General features: G+C 41.8%; 1 protein-coding gene across 4 annotated transcripts in view; it reads right to left on the bottom strand.

Moving 5' to 3' along the window:
• The window catches only part of LOC110955286 (plexin-A1), a 213017-nt gene that overhangs the window by 136570 nt on the left and 58237 nt on the right, over window positions 1–18210 (bottom strand). For all 4 annotated transcript variants that reach the window (XM_022200219.2, XM_022200236.2, XM_022200228.2 and 1 more), the window contains exon 3: window positions 15288–15470. In XM_022200219.2, the coding sequence (XP_022055911.1) occupies window positions 15288–15470 (183 nt within the window). The remainder of the gene's footprint in view (window positions 1–15287; window positions 15471–18210) is intronic.

The raw sequence follows: 18210 nt of genomic DNA, 5'->3' as shown, positions 1-18210 counted from the left end.
CTATTATTGGGTGTGCGCCTGTGTGTGCTTGGGTGTGACCGTGTTTATTGTTGTATGCTCAAAATGCTCCGATATCTCCTGCACAATAATAAAACAGGTCTCTCACGGGAGCATCAGTGCAGTGAACAGCAATACCCAACCATCATGGCATGGGGAGGACAAATGCAGTTTAGAGGGAACACTGAAAGCCAAACATATTCACTTAACGTCAGTCTTTCATTGATTTAACTGCAAGAAAACACAATGAGTGAGAGAAATAACAGAAAACAAAGGATGGAAAAAGTGTTTGAAAAATATAAAGAATATAACAAACTGCGGAGGAAGCCTGTGCACCCATCCCTCCCCTCCCTCTCTTATACATCCTCCATGCTGGCCGTATCCATTCCAAGGTTATCAGTAATCCAATAGGTTTCCCTGGAAGCAGGCAGTTTTCCAGAGACACAGCCAATATCCTCAAAGCAGAAACATCCGGAAGGAATTCCTACCGAGTGACACAGCGTTCCCTCTCTTCCTTCCTCTTTCTATGACAGGATCAAGTGTTACCTTCTGGCCTGTGCTATTTCTTTCATCTGTGCCTCTCTTTCCTTTTTATTGTCTGAAGAACTAATTATCTCTGCTCATTAAAATCTTCATTGCATTCTTACATGTTCAGACTTGTTTGACATGAAGACTCGCACATACTTCTCACATCGAGCGGCATTCATGTCCTAAAACACCATTCACTGCTGCACTACGCAAACTGTCAGCCATTCTTCCCCAGATCATGCACACACTCCCATGAAACACGCACAAACTAAGGTTAAAGTGAGAGGGTCTTGTGTTATTTCTGGGCCACTGGTTCCCTGCCACTGACCCATAAATAGACAGCACAAGGCTCTTATGGATGATAACACATAGTTGAGAGTCCTTAGGCTGCAGCTTGGAGCGAACACAGACTTCCACTGATCCATATGGGGTGGGGTTACACGGATTTAAGCTGAAGTTCTTCACTGATGACAAATAATTCAATCTACACGGAAATCTATTGAAATCTAGTGAAGAGGATCTTTAGCATGTTTACAGTGCAAGAAAGCAGGAAAGTGGTCCATAAAGTATCTACATGATGCTTTGTTGAGAGAAATCTGATCTCCACCACTGTAATGTATGCTGTCCTTAGTTACGGCGCACGGCAACATAATCTGCTGCTATAGTTCCTGCAGAATGTAAGGCATGTCCTTATATATATATGTGCGCTTGTTCTCGTGTTTTCTTCCTGTTTCTCCCATTGTGTGGGTCTGTGTACTCGCCTTCGTTAATGAGTGCATGTGTATGATAATGCGTGTGTGTTTGTGTGTCTGCAGCGTCTCTCTGGGGACCCTGTTTGCAGTGCTTTAATTAGCTTAATCCACCAGCAACACATGGATGGAGGAGCAGAGTGGGAGAGGGGTGTGAGGTAGGTTGGAGAATGAGGGGTGGCAGAGAGGGAAGGGTAGGCAGAGGAGAATATCTCTCTCCCTGCCATTAGTTACTCCCGCTCCAACAAACACACTGCATGCACCCCTCCATTCTGCTCTTGGCAGTGTCAGTAGCTGGCCAGAACATTGTAAAACCCACAGGGAGGAGGAAACGGTCTTCGAAATGGCCACGTGGGCTGTCGGAGGCCAACTAAACCATTTCCAGGGAGACACAGCATTCAAGCCACAGCCAGGCTAAATGACCAATTAAATACAATAGTCCGGGCTTAATTGGTGTTACCCAATTTAGGATGACACTTTGCAATTAATGCTATAGAGAAGATATGGAGGAGACTGTTGGGAGCATCTGTGTACACTGGTATGCTAATTCAGAAATCCAAACTAGTATTTGTAGCCAAGAACACAGGAGAGATAGTGTGGAGTGAGGACGGTCGGGATGGGAGCGTACAGAAGGTAGATGAACTGAAAATAAGTTGGGAGGAGAATAAGAAAGACTGTTGGGAGAGAGAGAGAGGGTGGGGAACAAGGGAGAGAGTGAAAGAGAGGACGAGGGGAGGGAGGGAAAAGAAAGAAGATGCACAAACAAATGCTAGCCTTGGGAATAGATGCAATCAGCTCAGTCAGTCAGCTAATGACTAATTCCATTGAGAGAAGAGAGGAGCAGAAAGAGAGTACCGATGGTGTGAGTGAATCAAAGACAGAAAGCAGAGGGACTGAGTGAAAGAGGCGAGAAGTGAAGGAGGAACAAGAGGCAAATGGGGGGAAGAGAGAAAGATGCAGGCATGACTAATTAATCAGTTTGAAACACTTGAACCAAAGAAAAGGATGGATAAATATTTTACCAAAAGGAGACGATTAATGATTAGAGAATTGGATGGGGGAGGAGGAATGCAAGCATAGAGAAAAGAGAGGCAGTGAAAAAGAAATAACTGTGCGAAAAAGGGATACAACTCTGTGCCCAGTAAGCCTCCTTTTAAATGCCCAATTCTTCATTTTTAAGGGCTTAGCAGATAAAAATGGTGAAGTCACAAGTTCACCAATAATAGAGCTTTTAGCTGCTTCTCTGCTAACTCCACTCATACTAAAAAAAACTGGAGCAGAGGACACTTCGGAAACAACAGTTACTCCTCTAAATGAACACTAAATGAAATCTTAACTCTGTAATTAGCTGCCCTGTACATTGGAAATAACAACAAATGAAGTCAAAGAAACTGGAATAAGTTCCCTTTAGCCAACTGTTACGCTAAAAGATTAGCTAAAGGGCATTAGAACAGCATGGGGGATTGGCTTTCCGCTTGGCTATCACCAACTCTTGCGCTAACAGGATTAGCCACAGGGTGAGTGCAATATGGCTAGCAGTGGTCAGGAGGTGAGTACTCTAAAAACAGGCTGGCTGGGGGCGAGCTACCGAGCCAGCTAACATTGTGACAAAGCTTCAGGCTAAAGCTATGGCTGAAGCTATTCCCTCTGGGGGTACAGGATGGGGGGGTAATTAGTTAGACAGCAGGAGACGCCGCCGTGCTGTGTGAGAAGGATGAACGCAAGGAGTTGTTGCATTCGGAGTTGTTTTTGTGTGCCTCAAGAGTATTTTGCTGTGTGTGTGTGTGTGTGAGAGATTGATGCCAAGCTGGAATTTTGTGACCCTGAAATGCTCCCAAAGCATATGACTGCCATATGACAACACAAAGAGACACGCTTCAAACAAAACGCACACATTTAAGTAATAAGAAATTCTGTTCGCAATAACCACTCTATGGAAATACTTGCAGGTGCATGCAAACACAAATGTGCATGTGATTCTGTATACACAAACGTTAATCATCTTAACGTCACTAAACCAGAGGAACTAATCAAAAACAATCTATTAAGAATCTATTAGCTTGGCAATGTGTAATCTGATAAGCCTGCTATAGTCGCGTCCCATAGGAGAGTGTGTGTGAGTGCATGCCGTCTGCATTCTTCACAGTAGATTAGTAAATTTGATAGTAACTCACATATTTACACTCATCATTCTGTGAAATGGAGATGAAGAAGCTCCGCGCATCCTGTTATTTACAGAGATTTAAAGGAGGCATCAAAGTGCTGTGTCATGTTCCATTATGTGTCCTACTTCTACGTGAGTGTATCCTTCTGTAAACACACGATTCCTTCCACTTACTGGCTAAGAAGTTCTGTAGCCTCCACATGTGGTTGGTAAGGGCTTGTGGAGAGCTGTGGAGTAATTTTAAGACAGTCTCCTCAAAACCAAGGCATATACTAGGAGCTTCCAGGCTTAATTACAAAAGAATAAAAAGTGTGAGACGTCGTGTGAGTGTGTGTGCTGTGTGTAAGGTGCAGCTACTAAAGGTAATCTATGAGGGGCCGTACAAGACTTAATTCATTCTCGTCCTCTCACACACATATATTTTCTCTCATACTCACATACATTCTCCTGTGACACACATACATTCTCCTTTCACATACATACATTCTCCTTTCACACACATATATTTTCACTCTCTTACACGCATACATTCTCCTCTCACACACATACATTCTCCTTTCACACACATATATTTTCCTTGCACACACATACATTCTTCTTTCACATACATATATTTTAATATTCACGCACACACACATTCTGCTTTCACATACATACATTTTCACTCATGCACACACATACATTCTCCTCTCACATGCATATGTTGTCACACTTGCACGTACATACATTCTCCTTTCACATTCATACATTCTCCTAAATAAATAGACATATATGTATATGTACAAAGAAAATATATGCATGAAAGAGAAGAATGTATGTATGTAAGAGGAGAATGTAGGTGTGTGAGAGGAGAATGTATGTATGTGCGAGAGAGAATAGTGGAAAAGGAAGTAAGTATAGTGGAAAAGGAAGTCCATCGTTTTTTGCGCTGTGATTGGCTGAAAAGCTCAAGTGGGCGGTGATGTTCAGGTAACGGTTACCATGGCAGATGGAGAGGAGTCCCGAGCGCTTCAGCAAGCCATTGGGGTTTTAAGAAACATTTTGTCATGGTTGATGCTACAGGTACGGATCCGTACCTGTAGCATCTGTACTAGAGGTACGGACCCGTTAAGGTCACTGAAGAGCTGGCGCCGGTTAACTACTATTTGCTGCACATTACAGGCAGTTTATATGAATGACTTTGACGGCGAACATTGTATAATTTAACCAAAAATACACCGTCTCCTCTCACACTTTAGACATTGCAGTTTTTACGCTTTTAGACGCCGTGTCTAAATTGTTTGAAGTCCAGTTCCTATTAATTAGTTTACCGCGTTCAGTGGTGGAAGCGGCTGACGAACTCCATTGCAAATGTTCCCATTTAATTTCGGGCGCTAATTTACAAGATAAAGTTAAGGATGTCGAATATGAAACAAACACTCGTGAATGGTGAGGAGCAGCTCTTTAATTCGGCATGAATTAAAAAAAAAAACACAAACTCGATTTACTGTGATATTGTGAGATTTGTTTGTGGTTATGTAAATTAGCCATTCAACAGAATCCGCTAACATTAAAGTGACTGACGTGCAGGGTCTGTGTTGACAGACGTAGAAAATACGTCAGGGTTTTGTTTAGGTTGTTAATATGTAATAGTCTGTTGCTACTTTTGAAGGTAAAAAAATACTTTTCGTTTGCTGGCTGTTAGTTCTGCCATTTGTTTTGTTTGCTGTCTGTGCTTTATTAGAACAGGGTCACGTGAATAAAAAGTTTTGCTATTTTTAATAGTAGTGCCGATTTCAACCCCCAAATCGCTGTCAGTGAAAAAGTCAGATAATGATATTTATAAGACATTATGCATGATAGAAAAGAGAACAGCAGATGACTGACATGACAGGCTCAGCACGCAGATTCACCTCGAATCACGGAAGCGCCTTCATCACTCGGATTACCAAACCGGCTCATTAATATTTATGTACGTCGGATTACCAGCCAATCACAAAGCGCGTTCATCAGCCGACTCATTAATATTCATGTACGTCTCATTAATATTTATGATAAGGCAAAGTGCCGTATCCGTCGGCCACAGGCTACGGGTACGGGTCCGTATCTGTAGACACTACGTTTTGTCATCCCCAGAAACGGTCACATATTATCGTCATCGCTTGAGCAGCAGGCGACAGGTTTATCTGCACCAAACTTTACTCACAGCACTGTGGAAAGTGAGATGAGACAACTTTTCAGACCTGCAAACTTCCAAGTCGCTGCAGCGGGACGAGCAGCTAACGCTAACGCCACACGTAATCCTCCAGTTCGGCCTTGTGTGGCGTTAGCGTTAGCTGCTCGTCCCGCTGCAGCGACTTGGAAGTTTGCAGGTCTGAAAAGTTGTCTCATCTCACTTTCCACAGTGCTGTGAGTAAAGTTTGGTGCAGATAAACCTGTCGCCTGCTGCTCAAGCGATGACGATAATATGTGACCGTTTCTGGGGATGACAAAATGTTTCTTAAAACCCCAATGGCTTGCTGAAGCGCTCGGGACTCCTCTCCATCTGCCATGGTAACCGTTACCTGAACATCACCGCCCACTTGAGCTTTTCAGCCAATCACAGCGCAAAAAACGATGGACTTCCTTTTCCACTATACTTACTTCCTTTTCCACTATTCTCTCTCGCACATACATACATTCTCCTCTCACACACCTACATTCTCCTCTTACATACATACATTCTTCTCTTTCATGCATATATTTTCTTTGTACATATACATATATGTCTATTTATTTAGGAGAATGTATGAATGTGAAAGGAGAATGTATGTACGTGCAAGTGTGACAATATATGCATGTGAGAGGAGAATGTATGTGTGTGCATGAGTGAAAATGTATGTATGTGAAAGCAGAATGTGTGTGTGCGTGAATATTAAAATATATGTATGTGAAAGAAGAATGTATGTGTGTGCAAGGAAAATATATGTGTGTGAAAGGAGAATGTATGTGTGTGAGAGGAGAATGTATGCGTGTAAGAGAGTGAAAATATATGTGTGTGAAAGGAGAATGTATGTGAGTATGAGAGAAAATATATGTGTGTGAGAGGACGAGAATGAATTAAGTCTTGTACGGCCCCTCATAGTAATCCATACCTGCTGTGTCACTCATCAGTAACCCTCTGGACACAGCGCAGCCCCAGCATGTATCCAAGACTATATATACACATGCATGAATGTGCTCATTTTGGCCCGTTAACTTGAGATGTGGCATCCTCTCTGGTGTCTGTGTGTGTCTAGTTGTGTGTCTTGTCAGGAGTGAGTGTGCCCGGTGAGCCCTGGCATTGTGCCATCCACCAGGTGTGCTCTTGGCTGTATCAGCTGGCAGAGACAGCGCAATGCCAGGACAAAGATTCCCTTCTCTTCCCACAACCTCCCCCTCTAAAGGTTCATGAGCCCAATAAGAAATATCAACAGGATTAAGTATTTGGATTTTAATTTAGATTCCAGTAAAATTCTATGGTGTTGACACCTCAAGACACTAGGGCAGAAAAAAAGTCATGATTTGCAGATAAGAACTAAACCAAATGCACACATTATAGTTACATTATGTGTTTGATTATTGCAGGATGAAAATATTCTTTACAAATGAAAATATAATTTGAAGAAAAATGTACAAGCACGTAACTCTGCACATACTATATATATATATATATATATATATATATATATATATATATATAGTATATATATATATATATATACACTATATATATATAGTATATATATATATATATATATATATATATATATATATATATATATATATATATACATATATATATATATATATGATGTGAAAAGCAGGAATTCTTTGATGTTCTATCCCGAGATGCCTAATGGAGATGACCTAGAAACAGGCCGGCCTCGTCCTCACTTGGATCATGTGAGCATCCCAGCTTGCATCCAGACTCCTCTAATCTTGCCTTAAAAATGGATTCTAGCATGGTACATTTATTATTCATCTCCCTTGCTCTTTCTTTTCAGTCTGTCTCTTTCTCGCCCGGCTTTCTTTCCCACTCTCATCTACTTCTCACTTTGGCTCATTAACCCCTGGTTGTAGTAAATTAGGAGAAGAACGCAGAGGTAGTGAATGAGTGCTGTGCAGTGCAGTGCAGTCACCCGCTGCTGGACCGAGCTAAAGTGCATTAGCACTGAGATTATCAAGGACTGAACTGTTCTCATCTGTGGCATTAGCTAACATAGGAGCCCAGTGTAACTTATCCTGCTCCGTAAAAGTGATTAGCTTTGAACATTTATTGCTGCACTGGTTAAATTACTCGGTAATAGTTGGCACCAGGATTTGGGACAAGATTTGCAAAGAGGAGTATCAACTCATAGTGCCCCTTAATGTCACGACTGCTTGTTAGTAAGGTAGGAAATATGGATATTATTGCAGATGAGGCTCTTGTAAGAAAAAGGTGCAGTGTTGGAGACACTGGTTTAATGAGACTGAGTGGGTGGATTCACGAGGGTGTGTGTGTGTGTGTGTGTGTGTGTGTGTGTGTGTGTAGATGATGGGGTGGCATTAAATCTTTTAAGAAGACCCCTCATTACTGTCTACCCTTACAACTTAAGTGCTACAACCCATTTTCTAAGATGTGTGAGCGTGTGCAAGGTTGTGCACATACTTTTTATATGTGCAAACGTCCCACATACATGTACATCTGTATGTCGATACTCGGTGTATGCGTGTGCGTGTTGCTCTTCTCTTTAATGAGAGAAAATGATTAGAGAAAAATAGCGATCGCTACATTTCATCTCAACATATACAAACGCTCAACTACTATCAGGGAGAGGAATCTTTGATCACAGAAGGAGGCAGAACGAGAGAGCGGAAAGAGAATATGTGAGCAGCAGATGAAACGGAGGAAATGAGAGAGAGAACAGAAGCAGAGAGGCAATGTGAAGAAGCAACGGATAATACCCTTTACTAATTCATAACTGTGGTGCTACAGTGGCTATTTTAGCTAAGACAAGAGTCATGGATTGTTGGAACCTATAATATCCAACAATCTATATCACAGTTGCTCAGACATTGAGTAAAAGCAGAGGTGGCAGAGTCAAAGACCTGACTCTGGCTTTAATTCTGCAGGGACATCCTCCAAGGCTTTAGTGTGTCTTTATGTTTAATTGTATGTGCGAGTGTATTCACAAAGACTGAGCCACATGTGAGGACATGCCAACAGATGGGAGAAAGACTCAGACTGATGATTGATATCCATAAGTTTCCACAGGACACATGTATGGAAACACACAGTTGCATGTACAGCGCCCTCCATAATTATTGGCACCCCTGGTTAAGATGTGTTGAAAACCTTAAAATAAATTCAATTATTATTGCAGAAGCATACTCTCACACTGAAAATTGTTGAAAAAATGTATTATAGAGGAAGATTAGGTGTTGTTTTGTTGGCAAAAGAGGGTTGTACAAAGCATTAAAATCAGGGATGCTAATAATTGTGGCACACATGATTTGATGTAAAAGAATTATTCTTATTGTGTGATTTTTTTTCCCCACTGAATAAATGCACTTTAATTAAAGGTTGGATTTTCCTCTTTTTTCCATTGTGGTCCTATATTTAGAAAAAAATCTGAATTTATTAGAAGCTAAAGAACACATCTTAACTGGGGGTGCCAGTAATTATGGAGGGTGCTGTATGTATTATGAGGATAGGTTTACCTTGCAAAGCAGCTGGATGTTCGTAAGATTCACAAGCCACAATCAATTGAGGATCCATCTTGCCAGACTTCAAGCTATGCACTTGTGGCTGATCCGCAGTTGGTCAGACCTTTCAGCATCTTATAAAAACCCCACTGGCTGCTACATGTATGCTATAGTCCATGAAAGACAAGGACGACTTCTCCAGTGGTTCTACATAACAAGCCATCTGGTGCGTAGTGTTTGACGTCTGACAAAATAATTTGATTATTTCTATTTTTTGGGTTTTATATATTGTGAAAAATACTAAAATTGTAAAAGAAAAACAAAAAAAAACAGTCATGTAACGTTGCATATTAATGTACTGTACTGAGAGGAGAAATCTGATTGTAAAACATGATCAGTTGTCAATAAAGTACTTTCTCACTGGCAATAAAACATTACACAACATTACACAAGCCTTAAGAAACTTTTTAGGGATAAACAGGGCTGATTGCCTCTGGAATAAATACTCACAATAAATACTGTATACTGAAAAGTCTGAAAGCTAAAAACAATCCATAATGCAACACTCTGTACAGAAGACTGATACTGAAACTCACTCCATTAAAAAAAAAATCTAATTTAACGTTTTGTAGTTATTGATTGTCATATTTTTAAAAAGAAAAAAAAACTACTTGTGTTGAGTTCATATAAAAATCAAACAAGGCTGGAGAATTAAACAAGACTTTTTTTGCCAATCTGCTTATCCTTAAAAAAATGCCAAAAATCAAATAAATATGCAGTGCTTCAAATGTAACCATTCATATAGAATATAATTTTATTGATTCATACATTTTCCTGTCCTGCAGGGGAAAAACATGCATAGCAGGAGAAATAAAGCAGGTCACTCAGGAGTCAGATCTGAGCCTGTTGTATATCAATACTTTGCACATTTATCACAATCAATTATTTTTCATTTTCTTTCAGTTGTCAGACTTGTCTTGCCAGGCTTCTGTACTGTCAAAGTTTGCTATCCTATTCACCTCCATATAATGACGCCATCCTTCTGGTTTGCGTGAAATCCCCAGACTTGAGCTTATCACCTGCATCTACCTGCTCCCATGAGATTTATGGCAGTGATCTGAATCCCAGCCCAGCCTTCTGCTATAGTGGAATGGTTAGAATAACACAGTCAGATGCATACAGGGGTGTCCGATTAATTGCGAGGCTAGCCAGCCAGATAGTTCATTTGATTGAGCCGATTTCATGCTAGGTTGCATGCTAAGAGAACGTTTCTACGGCGAGAAAGATATACTGTATATGCTTGGCTTGTCACATTCATGTAACGGCTAAACTGGGCTACATGCAATCAGAAAACACCATTTAAAAGCTATATTGTCAGTAGAGAGCAGAAACTATGATAGGAGTGGATAACTGATGGCACTCTGGGAAAAGAGCCAAATTAGGTGGAAAAACTGAGCGTTGAATGGAAAGTATAAATTATCTGTTTAGTCTTGAGCGTTTGATCTCAACTTCCATTGCATCTACCGTATCGGATCCCTTTCATCATTCTTTACATCTCCATTTCCTCAGTCTCTTTCTCATCCGCTTTGTGCGTGTTTGTGTGACCCCATGCAGTTGTGTGAACTAATGACCGAGGGCTACCAAACGCCTGCACAAAGACAGCCTCTGTGCTCACGCCCGGGCCAAACAACTCGTGGCTCGGGTGGCTGAGCCAAACGATGACACTAACCACGGACACACACAGGAACAAAGTCCTCATGTCATATTTTCTCTGCCTTTCCGATTAGTACATTCTCAATCAGAAAGACAGCACACAGAGGATGAGAGAGAGAGAGAGAGAGAGAGAGAGAGAGATCACAAAAACCTTTCTTCCTCCTCCATCCCTCCCTGACTGTATCATTTAGTTAAACCTGGTGTGTTTACACAGTATGTTTATTTGTTCCTTTTCGGGTGGAGGTCCTGTCTGCAAAGGCGAACACACATTTAAAAGCAAGCCACAGACATGCATGCCCACACGCACAAACACACTGGGGAGTTTGACAGAGCAGCATTATGCACCAGTAGAACAACAATCATCAGTCAATTAGGCCATGACATGGTCTCTTGATGGTGGCACCGGCAGTCCCAGTGGAATACATCAGTGCCTTCACACAGCAATATACACATACAAACGACAAACTGTCACTTGTTATTGACTTCTGGAATGTCAGTGTCACCAGTGCGGCCACTGCTGAGAGTCTGGTTTTGCAATAATCACAGAAAATATTACCAATGCTACAGTTAGTGTGGGCAATCGCTTTTACTGCCTACTTTAAAATCAATTTATAGTAGTCAGTGGTTACCAGAAAAATGCAAGACGCAAGAAAGCCTTTGATGGTCAACAAGCTGCAGAAAGTATTTAATTTAATCCAGTGTTTTCCGGTTCTGCTGTACAGAGGTCAGATGGTGGCTCAAAATTGGAATTTAACAGTTCTGTCACTTTCTTCCATGTACAGAGCTGCATGTACCTAATTTATTGTGGGAGAAGCACAAACTTGAGTTCTAAATCGAGGTCTCAAACTAGAGACAAAACTTTGTCTTTCATAAGGCCAACTGTGGCTTCACAGGACCTGCTGTGTGCAAAACAGCTACAACATGTCCAATCCCATATGGCCCTCAATGTTTAGTTTGGAGCTGCTTGGCTGATGCAGTCATCCTCTCATCCCCTTTGTGATGACAGAACTGGTAATGGTTCTTGTTCTCCCTCAAGGACACCTCAACAGAACCGATGCTAATTAGTTCACGGAAACACTTTCCCTGGTGCAGAGGTCAATCATGTTATCTTTTGGTTATGAGACATTCACAAGAACAGTGAGTCACTCTGCTGTCCTCAACATGATCAATCCCAAATTGAAGGACTTTCATGCTGCTAAGATGTACTTCTTGGTTATTTCTGTGTAGATTATGTTATACATAGTGACTTACAAGTGACATATAATGTCCACTTTGTCATGCTGCATCTGTCATTAAATCATAACTGGGACTGTTTGTGTTGTTGTCAGGAGCTGCGGGTTAGCTTCATTGATGCACTAATGAATGAGCACTGTGCAGCACCCCCAAACCCACCCACCTGAGTCTGGCATGGCCACAATGGACACACAGTGGGCAGTGGGGGCTCCTACCACCTGGCACACTGGCCACATACACACAGCAGATGGCCCACATTGGACCCTGATGGAGGGCGCAGCTGAGGAATCCTCACTCTCGTCTGCGTGCAAATATGTGCGCTGCATCAAATACGAGCTCTTACAATAGGTATTGGATTATCGACCGGCATCCTCTCCTTTTGTCTCATCTCCTCAGACCACCTATTGACAATGCGCATATGTGTGCAAGTGTGTGGAGGTCAGGGTTAGTGCCCTTTAATTGTCATTGCTCAACAGTGCCTGAAAGTGCAGAAGTGGCTGAGAGAACCGCCCAAGTCACCAGAGTTCCATTTGAATGTGCATCTGATCCATCTGTTTTACTGCACAGACAATGGCAGCTTAGTTACAGCGCTTCATCAGGCAGAAAGACATAAAAAGTAGAGGAGAGACTGGACAGAGTGGGATACAGTATGAGAAGCTGGCACACTGCTGACAGATGAACAGAGCAATGACAAGTTGTGCCAAGCAGCCCGAGATAATGAAACTGTGAAAGGGAATGGAGGCTTTTAATCCTAAATATTAAGTGCAGCGGATGGCCAGTCCACCGTTGTGTCCTTGACCGCAGCAGTATCCAGATGACCGCTGGAATTAGTTAATCACAACAGTGGACATCACCTCTCTTCATCACCTCCTTCTCTCCTCCACCTCCTGCAGCTCTTCTCTATCTGCTCCATCTCTCTCTCTTCCTGTACCTCTCCTATCTACGTACCATCAAACCACGATTCTTCAGAAAAAGCTTCCCCTGTGAGTGCGTGCATGAGTGTATCAGTGCAAATGTGCCCAATGGAGCACAGTGGGACTTCATTAGTACTTTAAACGTGTTGTTTATGCCACCGTCTTGTTGCTCTGGACAACCTTGAACATTACAGTTGGTTAAAAATAGACTGAGTGCAGATAGCGCAGGATATCAAAGCACTTCAGTTCTAGTCAAATGAAGAGATGGTTCAGGTAACATAGTGTTACTTAAAGCAGAATTATTCTCAGCCTAACAAAGATAAAATAAAAAGGAAAATTGGTTATTTTTCATCAATATCAATCACTGCCATCATTTTTGTTGGTCCTTTCTTCTTTTTTCTGTAACAGTTGTGTTAAATGAAGAGCACACAAGCACACTGTTTACTTGAGGCACCTTCCAATATTCTCCTTGTTTCTACCCTCTCTGCCTTCCACACCCTCAGGCATGGCTATATAAACAACATTCACCACTCCGGCTCTCCTGAGAAGGTGTAAGGATGCGAACATGCGCCGCCATGCTATCATGGTCTGCATGTGCTCCCACTAAGCTGTCAAAACCTAAAAATACACATTTGGATAAAAGCAGATCACTCTTTCACTCAAAACCTAAGGTGACATAAAATTAAAATTACCTAAAGAGATGCTGATTCACAGAGTTGGTGGAGCAAAGGATCTGTTGTATACATGACTTATTCTCCATATTTCTCTTATTTGTCTCTAAGTCCATGCGAGTGAGTGTGTGTGTGTGTGTGTGTGTGTGTGTGTGTGTGTGTGTGTGTGTGTGTGTGTGTGTGTGTGTGTGTGTGTGTGTGTGTGTGTGTGTGTGTGATCGAATGTCGATTTTTAGATATCGTTTCTTCTGTGCAAACAAATCTTTTCCAAAACCAGGTTTTTTTTGTTGTTTTGGGGTTTTCTGTCTGAAACATAAGGCAGCCAAAAGAACTGCAGGCTCTTTGGCTCTGATGTTACTCACACACATATGAACAACGTACCTCAACAGCCTACTGTAGCATTGCTTTCCCAGGTGATATTCCACACACATACATCTCCACCAGAGTGCATAACAGCAGAGGAGGAAAGACATGTGAGAACAGCTAAATAAATAAAGGGACGGTTGCCAGGCTAAGTGAATGGGTGTCAAATCCGCAGCACTGAATCTTAGTCGACATTGTATTGTTTGTTGTCTCTTACGCTCTCCTAAACACAAACACACACACATTCACACACAAATCCATGCCATCACAAGCGTTCAAATAATTGTGCATACTGTGAGTGACAAACACACAAATGCTGCGTGCATACATAAACACGCATTAAAAGCGCACAAACACACAGGCTGATTATACATTCATAATATTGAATGGATGACAGGTCTTGAGGCGAGCGGAGGGAAACGGGGTGAATTCTAATGAGCTGCCATTTAGCCTGAGTGCTCCGTCCTCCATAGACTGAAAACGCATACAACAAATACTTTTGACTAGAAAACAAAACATAAAAAGAAACCCACTCAAAGAAAAACAATAATTTTATCAAGAATTTCAGAAAGCAAAGCTAAAACTCTCGCCATCACCACTTTATCCTCCCGTCCAATGCTCAATCAATCCACCTGGATTGTCAGAGCTGCACAGCTGACCTGAACAGAAAAGCCATTCGCCAGTCATAACTGTTGGATTGATTGAAGGCGAGCTCTTAAAATTAGAGGCGAGACCGTACGTGGCATTGAGACACGTGGCATTGGGATACAGCAGTAACATTTTATGTCAGTAATATTTTATGTCTGACGTGACTAACATGACAATCAATGAGGGAGTAGCCGCAGACGTGTTTGAAATCACTTGTTAAATGAGCAGGTTTTATTAAAGAGGCTCTTGAATGACTTGTACGAAATAGCCACTTGCAAGAAAAAAACGGTGTTGACGGCATTCAATTTAAAGGGGAACGAGAGATGAGAAGTGAGTTCCAAATAAGAGAAATATGGAGAAGTTCCCCTTTAAGAGTAAAAAAAGGCTTGCGAAGTGCCTTGTGTCCATCTATATCGAGTTCACAGCGTGAGATTCTGAGATAGTCACCACTGCCTGAAAAGCCCCTCAACATCAAGTTAATCCGTTTTCCTGAATGTCCATCGAATGACAAACACCAACACACCTCATTTAACTATTGTGCTAAAAATCTAACAAAAACATCGGAAATTTGAATCACATAAATGAAAGAGCCAAAGCGGGAAAAAAAAAAACCCATTCCTACCTTCTTCAGTTTGCCGTTGCGTGTGCCGACAAACGCCACAGTGTGGCCGCGGTAGTCATACGCCGCCACTGAAGTCATGCCATCATCCTTGTCAATGAAGAGTGGGATGCCTTCAATGGTGCTGGTCCCCCCCAAAGGTTGGTTGAAGTCCTGGCCACAGAAGTTGTCGTCGATCTGCAGTGGCTAGAAGAAGCAGAAAGAGCAGAAAAAAGACATAAATGAGACTAGATTCTGAGGAGGTCATGTTGTGCCATACTAACATCAGAATGTAAAGCTGTGGTGATTCATGTGAATGCAGAGAGTGTTTCTCTGTCCTCCGTGAAGTTTGTGTCTTTATCATGCATTAAAGGTGTTTTCATATCCGTTTGGTGGTTAGTACAAGAAATGCAAAAAGCCTGCAATAAACACACCGCAAGATTCACTTTGTACCTTGATCAGTATGAATATTCATCGTGTTTTTATTCAAGAATGCCACAAAGTGTATTTCATCTGGTGCAATTTTCTTCTGATTTAGTACATCCACAGCAGCCGAGTACAATTAAGTTGCCATGTTTGTATTTTAAAACCTAATTTTTCTGTGGTGAGAAGTCAGACTGGGAGAGAACGAAAAAAAACAGATCAGTCGTCAATCACTGCAACCTAGTCATCCCCAGTGGTTCCTTCAAAGCAAATCCTAAAAGAAGCCTAAAGGTTTACTTCCTTCTTGTTTCCATATCCCAGTGGGATCGCAGAGGGGCCTGTTGGTGCACCATCAAACTTTTAAGCTTTCATTTAATTACCAAACATATTACGTAGGCTACTTAAATAATGACCCGTTCATAAACACACACTATTGTCCCTCAAGCACAATCCCACCATGCAAAAGCCTTTTTATTCTAAAGCGTTCGGTCACGGTGGTGACACGGCGGTAATGCTGGTGATCATGTGACAATATCTGGAACATTCCAGTGTCACGAGGGGCCTATCGCCCCGGGCAATCCACTGACCCATATGATGCTTTAACCAGCCACCACACACCCAGGATATAATCAATGAAGCCGGGTTAAAGAGCCACAGACAAAGAGTGTTTTGGTAAACTAAGACATGCTATACTTTTGTACATGTTTTCGATTTATGTCTAGTATCAGAATGGTTTGATTATTCCTGATATGATCAGTTAATCTATTCAAGGAACATTTTTGTTCTGTCTTATTGGAAAGATTTTCCATTTTACATGTTTCATATCACTGTAGATTTACCATCATCTTTATTAGTGTTTTTAATGACTCATCAGATAAAAAATGAGAAAAGCACTCAGACAGCACAGTACTCCACCCAAGGCTGCTCACTTCTTTGAATCATTTCTGAAGGATGAAATCTTTCATGAAAATTGACCTTGCACTGAGCACATGCGTGTGTTATGCGTGTGTGCATTACGTAGGGATACTGAATCACCTGAACTAAATATGTAGCAGGCGGCAGGAATTGATGGAACTCTAAAACACCCCCACAATTTAATCAATAGGATAGTAGTAGTGATCGTCAGCTGGCAGATTCACTTGTTGTCATAGTTACAGTGATGCCGTGCCGCTACTTTGCAATGGGAAATCCTGAACAAATCGGTGGATCCAGACTATAAGCTACATCACTGCCAAGATCTAATGAGGTGGTTCTTGTGTCATTTCTGACCTTCCCTGAAAATTTCATCCAAATCCAGTAGTCCGTTTTAGAGTGATGTTGCTAACAGACAGATTCATGTACGCCGATGGTCACATAACTCCACCGCATTCCTTGGTAGAGTAACAATCTCTGGGCAACTAGGCCTCTGGGGAATTGTGGTGAATATTTTTCACATATTATACACTACAGACTTATTAATTATTCAAAAATAATGATTACCATAAGGGTTTGATAGTGAAAACATCTGTGCGTTATTCTTAAGTCCATTTCAGAAGCTGCTTTACTGATAGTGTCATTGACAGACAACAAATGTGTGTGACAAAACAGGTGTGTGTGTGTGTGTGTGTGTGTGTGTGTGTGTGTGTGTGTGTGTGTGTGTGTGTGTGTGTGTGTGTGTGTGTGTGTGTGTGTGTGTGTGTGTGTGTGTCAGACACAAGGTTTCTGACTGACTGCCGAAGTGTGTTAACCCAAACCAATAGCTGCATGTGTGAGTTGTTACACAGAAACACACACACACTTGGTGAGTGTGTAAATAGCGGTGTAATCCAGAGTCTTATCACTACATCATCTGATTGATCCACACAGGAGAAAAGATAACACCCCTCCCTCACTCTCTTCTCGCTCTCTCCCTCCTGATCTGCCTAAATTGCCTGCAGCTCAGCACCCGTCAATAAAACGTTATTCTGCCTTTTTCTACCTTCTCACTTTTTTTGTCTCCTTCCAGCTACAGTAACTGATCAGGCATCAATATCCCCTCCCATCCTTGTCCTTTTTCTACCTCTGTCCATCTCTTCAGTAAGTCTCCCTCAGTCTCTGTTCTGTCTGTCTCTAACACACCTCTGTGGACCCACGTTACGTTTTCCAAGAGGTGCTCGGCCTATCAACTCAAGTCAACAAAGAGCCTGCCCTCTCTTTTTTCTCCTCCATGGTCAGGTCACACGGTAAAAGAACAAAGGGCGTGGACATTTTAATGGAATCCTCCGTATGTATGGGTGTGCGCATTTAAGAAAGTGAGAGACAGGAACACACAGAGCCATTACCTGAGACAACTTTCTTTTGTAACCACTAATGGCCAGCAGGCAATTTCCTCCCCTCAGAACAAAGGCGACTGACAGAAAGCCCACACTGACAAACACACACGTATGAACCGATAAACCTGTGCACACACATAAACCACGACACACATTCAAGCAAAGCATCCAGTTTATTTTCTGTGCGTGCACACAGACGTAGCTACAAGCTACCAAACAATATTCCATCCTCT

The sequence above is a fragment of the Acanthochromis polyacanthus genome, chromosome 5, assembly GCF_021347895.1.
Source record: "Acanthochromis polyacanthus isolate Apoly-LR-REF ecotype Palm Island chromosome 5, KAUST_Apoly_ChrSc, whole genome shotgun sequence".
Lineage (NCBI taxonomy): Eukaryota > Metazoa > Chordata > Actinopteri > Pomacentridae > Acanthochromis > Acanthochromis polyacanthus.
Note: the sequence above shows the minus strand (reverse complement) of the source record. Positions and strands in the feature narration are given on the sequence as shown.